A 5,509-nucleotide genomic window follows, 5' to 3' on the forward strand; every position below is an offset into this window, starting at 1 on the left:
CAAAAGAAGAGATTAGTATTCGAATTGGTAGTTCTACTGGTAAGACCACGTGATTGTCAACTTCTAAAAGTCTTCTTTGAAAAGATAAACAAGATTGACAGACCGCTAGCCCAGTTAACCAAAAGAAAGAAAGAGCACCTCCAAATCAACAAAATCAGAGATGAAACGGGAAACATCACAACAGAGACCAAAAAGATACAGATCATCATAAGGGAAAACTTTAAAAACCTATATGCTACTAAATTTGAAAACGTAAAAGAAATGGATGGATATCTAAAGGCATGGGAACCACCAAAACTAAACCAAGAAGAGATTAAGCATATGGAGCAGTGACGGAGAAAGGAATCACTCAGCCAGTCAGATCAGCCAAATCAACTCTGGTGATCAATGGAAGATAGATGTCTCAGGCAGGTAGCTTCCATACCCTTTTTTTTTTTTTTTTTTTTTTAAAGATACTCACTATAAAGCCATGGAACTTGGACTGGAACTTGCTGATATAGACCAGGCTGGTCTTGAACTCCCAGAGATTTACCTGCATCTCCCTCCAAAGTGCTGGGCTTAAAAGCATGCACCTGGCTCATACCCAAATTTATCAAATTAAAAAGTTGTATCAAGGGGCTGTTCTTGCAGAAGACCTGGGTTCGAATCCCAGCACCCACATGGCAGCTAACAACTGTCTGTAACTCCAGTCCCCGGGGACCCGACAGCCTCTTCTGACCTCCGCAGGCATTGCATGACACATGCAGGTATCAAGACCACAAATTTTTTGTCTGAAGGAATATAACTATTAAAAAATATAAGGCCAAGCAGGGTGTGGTGGAGGCAGAGGCAGGCAGATCTCTGTGAGTTCAAGGCCAGCCTGGTCTACGTAGTGAGTTCCAGGACAGCTGAGGCTACAGGAAGACCCTGTCTCAAAAAGACCAAAAGAAAATATATATATATATATAAGCCCAATCCTTCTTCTCATACAATATATACAAAACATTCAACTTCTATCTATTTAGCTTTGGATTGCTTTATTCTATTTAGCTTTGGATTAGCAAGTGGGTGTTGGAAATTGAACCCTGGTCCTCTGCAAGAGCAGCCAGTGCTCTTAACTGCTAAGTCACCATCTCTCCAACCCCTAGCTCTGGATTCTTTATATTCAACAAGCCAGGTCCAGACCAGGAAAGTAACAAGATGGTAGAAATAATGAAAGAAGAAAATTAAAATCAGAAGCCTAGGTAGGAGGGAAAAGAAAGTAAGGGACAAGTGGCCTTGCTTCTACAGAAACCAGACATTATTCTGAACCAGAGCAGCATTGTGGCAACTACAGAAAGAAGCAAGAGCTGAGAAGAAAATAACTTAAAATGTTCTGCTGGGTATTAAAGAACAGATTCTTCCTAGGGATTGAAGCTGGGTCTTGCATATGTACATATTCTACCCCTAAGGTATACTCCAATCCCTAAGAATAGATTTTCTAATAGCAGTAAATGAGCTGGTTGACATTCAGCAGTTATATTGTACAAAAGACAAGGACTTTTACATCTTAAGTGCACATTAAACATCAAGAAAGGAAAAATAAATGCCCTAGCATATTAATATAAGAAGCGGAGTGATGAAATAGAAATAGACAACCAAGTCGCTGTTGTTGCTGTCAGTGGTGGTAGAGTTTTAAGACTCTAATCTTGAGATTATACATATTATGTATAATTTATTTCCCAGTTTGGTCTCAAATTTGTAGTTTCAAGTGATGTCCTACTTCAGCCTCAGCCCCTCAGCAGGGACTACAGGTATATACCACCATTCCTGAACAAGAATCAAGATTTCTTTTTCTACATTGATGCACAGAAGCTTCCATAAAATATAGAAAGACCTCAACAATATGTACGTCCCTGTTAGTTTTAGGATACAGGGCTAGGATTTAATTTTTTAGCAAGCCCCACGCTGGGGGTGTAGCTTATTTGGCAGAGGGCTTGCCTCATATGCACAAAGCCTGGGGTTCAATTCTAGGTACCGCATAAACTGGGTATGGTGGCACATGCTTATAATTCCAACACTGAGAGCTGGAGGCAAGAGCAGCAAAGTGAGTTTGAGGTCAGCTTGGGATAAATAAGACACTGTCTCAAAAACAAAACAAGATAAATCCTTTCCTATATCTAATTCCTATTTTAGTGGAAGAGTGAAAAAATTAAATCTAAATTTAAAATATAAATAGTACTCCTAATGATGATTAAATACTTACGATGGTCGGTCTTCAAGAATCAGTGCAGTGGTAGAAAGTGGCTCAAACTCAAAATTCTTACGTCTTGAAGACTGAGGTGGTACTTTACAGGTTCTCCCTGTTCGTGCTTCATATTCCTGGAGCAAATAAGATATAATTTATGTAGAGACTTTTCTAATTTTCAGGTTCTGTTACTAAATCTGTACCATTAAGGGTATTGTGTTTATATAAAAAGGAGTGCATATGATTCATATATGAATAAAATGTCTTTTCTATTTCCTGGAGTAGCCTAAATTATGAATTTATATTATATACAAAGTATTTAAGTATGTTAGGGGAAAGAAGGACAGAAATACACTATATTAACTAGGGAATGTTTTAGGGACACTTATTTTATTGCCTTCTATGGCACCATCTATCAAAGCTTTGAATAATCTATGAGCGGAGAAACTTACTTTCTAAACCTTGGATCAGGAACGGAACTGTTGGGGTTTTGTACAGACAACCCCACTGTAATGCTGTGAAGACTCTCTAAAGGGTGACACTGAATCTCTAATCGAATGGTGGATTTAGGTTTCAGGCGACTGTGACTGTAACTCCTACAAGTACAGCTACTGCTAGATAAGAATGCCTGGGCTTCTCAGATGCCTGCTTACCCTAATTTTAAGTACTTTACCAGTAATATCATATTAAAAACTACAGCCTAATAGCCGGGCATGGTGGTGCATGTCTTTAATCCCAGAACTCGGGTGGCACAGAGAGGCAGATCTCTGTGAGTTCCAGGCCAGCCTGGTCTACATAGTGAGTTCCAGGCCAGCTGGGGCTACAGAGAGACTCTGTCTCAAAAAGACCAAAAAAAAAAAAAAAAAAAAAAAAAAAAAAAAAAAGAAAAAAAGAAAAGGAAAAGAAAACAAAACATAGCCTAAATTGTGATACACTCTAAAAAATACTATTTCTCTAACTCATTGAATCTGATAATTCTATTTAAAGATATGGTGTTAACTAGATATAATATGTTCCAGGTAGAAAGATTTACATTTTTCCATTTCAGCATTCTTTAATAATGTTCACAATTTTATGAAATTTATTCCTGGAAATTGGCCAAAAATCAGTAATAAATTTACTTGCTTATAATTTCTAGGATATATGCTTTTTCCCTTTTTTGGAAAAAAATAAAGCAGCCTAGGGTAAGAGAGATGGCTCAGTGGTTAAAGTGCTTGCTACTTTTGCAGAGGTCCAGAATTCATATTCATAGCAAGTTCCCAGGCCACCTGGGGCTGCAAAGAGATCCTCTCCAAATAAAAAAATAATAATAATAATAATAAAAAAAAGGGGGTTTTGGTGATACTGAAATTCTCATTTTGTTTTTTGTTTGTTTGTTTGTTTGTTTTGTTTTGTTTTTGTCTTTTTGAGACAGGGTCTCCCTGTAACCCCAGCTGGCTTGGAACTTGCAAATACAGAGATCTGCCTGCCTCTGCCTCCCAAGTGCTGGGATTAAGAGTGTGTGCTACCAGACCTGGTGAGATACTAATTTTTTAAAAAACAACAGATTGTTTAAAATATTTTCTAAAAACATCTATTTACTTTATAGTTCTAGCCACTATTTACAAAGTTTTAAATGTCTTATAATCATCTTTAGTTCTGAATCTCTCCTGCTACTCCATTCACAGTATCTGACATCAAACAGAGAGACCATCTTGGGGCAAGAGAGGCTGTCCTATTCTCAGTCTGTTTGGATTGGTAAGAATGTGAACAATTCTTAGCCTTCCATGAACTTTAGGAACTGCTGAAATTTAACAATTAAAAAAAAATCAAACCACCCAATTAAAAAAATTACAACAAATTTAGGCAAATACCCCATCAAAGTAGACATATATATGGAAAATGAGCATAGAGAAAGATGATCAATGTCATGTATGATTAAAAAATTACAAGTTAAAAAGATACCACTGTATACCTAGGAGAACAACCTAAAATCAAACATTGACAATACCAAATGCTACAAAGATGTGAAGTAACAAGAATGCTCATCCATTGTTGATAGAAACGCAAACTAATGCAGCTACCATGGAAGACAAATGAACAGTTTCTTAAGAATTAAAAACATTCTTAACATATGATGCAGCAATCATAGATTCTTGGCTTTTACCAGATAAACTGAAAACATGTATCCAAACAAAAATCTGTACACATAGTTTTATGGGAGCTTTATTAATAATTACCAAAAAACTAGAAGCAACCTAGAATGTATCCAGACAATGGAGTATTATTCGATAACTAAAAGAGATATGAAATGAGCTATGAAGCCACAGAAAGACATGAAAGAATCTTAAATACATATTACTAAGTGAGAATAGGCCAATATGAAAGGCTACATATTGTATCTTTTCAGGTAAATTCTGGAAAAGGTAAAACTGCAGACAGTAAGAAGACCAGTGTTGCCAAAAGTTAAGGTGAGAGAAAGATGAAGAGTCAGAACATTGAGGATTTTTAGGGCAGTGAGACTATCCTGTATGATACCACAATGGTAGATATCTGTCCTTATTCTTTTGTCAAAGCCCATTAAAAAGTACAATACTTAAGAATGATTCCAAAAGTAAGTGATGGACTTTGGGTGATGATACAACAATGGAAGGTCATCAGTTTTAACAAAAGTACTGGTGTGGTACAAAATGCACATGTGTGGGGATATAATGGAATTCTCTGTACTTTCTGCTCCTTTCTGCTATAATCTTCAACATTCTCTAAAATAGTTATTAATTTAAACATTAAAATATACACTAGTTGGGCTGGAGAGATGGCTCAGCAGTCAAGAACACTGGCTGTTCTTGCAGAAGACCTGAGTTCGAATCCTAGCACCCACATGGCAGGTAACAACTGTCCGTAACTCCAGTTTCAGGGGATCCAATGGCCTCTTCTGACCTCCATGGGCATTGCATGACACAGGTGCACTTACCTACATGCAGGCATAACACTCACACACATAAAATAAAAATAATAAAATATTTAAAAAATATAAGCGGGGTGTGGTGGTGCACGCCATTAATCCTAGCACTTGGGAGGCAGAGGCAGGCGGACCTCTGTGAGTTCAAGGCCAGCCTGGTCTACATAGTAAGTTCCAGGACAGCTGGGGCTACAGGGAGACCCTGTCTCAAAAAGATACTCCCCCCAAAAAAATATATATGCACTAGCAAATCAAATCCAGAAATATACAGAATATACAGCAAATCATATATATATATATATTTGCACTAGCAAATCATCAAATTATATATATGCACTAGCAAATCATCAAATATATATATA

The 5,509-nt window shown here is 37.1% G+C and overlaps 1 protein-coding gene across 2 annotated transcripts in view; it reads right to left on the minus strand.

Moving 5' to 3' along the window:
- Tbc1d12 (TBC1 domain family member 12) overlaps positions 1-5,509 on the minus strand; it is a 103,128-nt gene that overhangs the window by 43,533 nt on the left and 54,086 nt on the right. For both annotated transcript variants that reach the window (XM_029556129.1, XM_008853077.3), the window contains exon 3: positions 2,225-2,340. In XM_029556129.1, the coding sequence (XP_029411989.1) occupies positions 2,225-2,340 (116 nt within the window). The remainder of the gene's footprint in view (positions 1-2,224; positions 2,341-5,509) is intronic.

The sequence above is a fragment of the Nannospalax galili genome, unplaced genomic scaffold (assembly GCF_000622305.1).
Source record: "Nannospalax galili isolate Female #2095 unplaced genomic scaffold, S.galili_v1.0 scaffold1027, whole genome shotgun sequence".
NCBI classification, from domain to species: Eukaryota; Metazoa; Chordata; class Mammalia; order Rodentia; family Spalacidae; genus Nannospalax; species Nannospalax galili.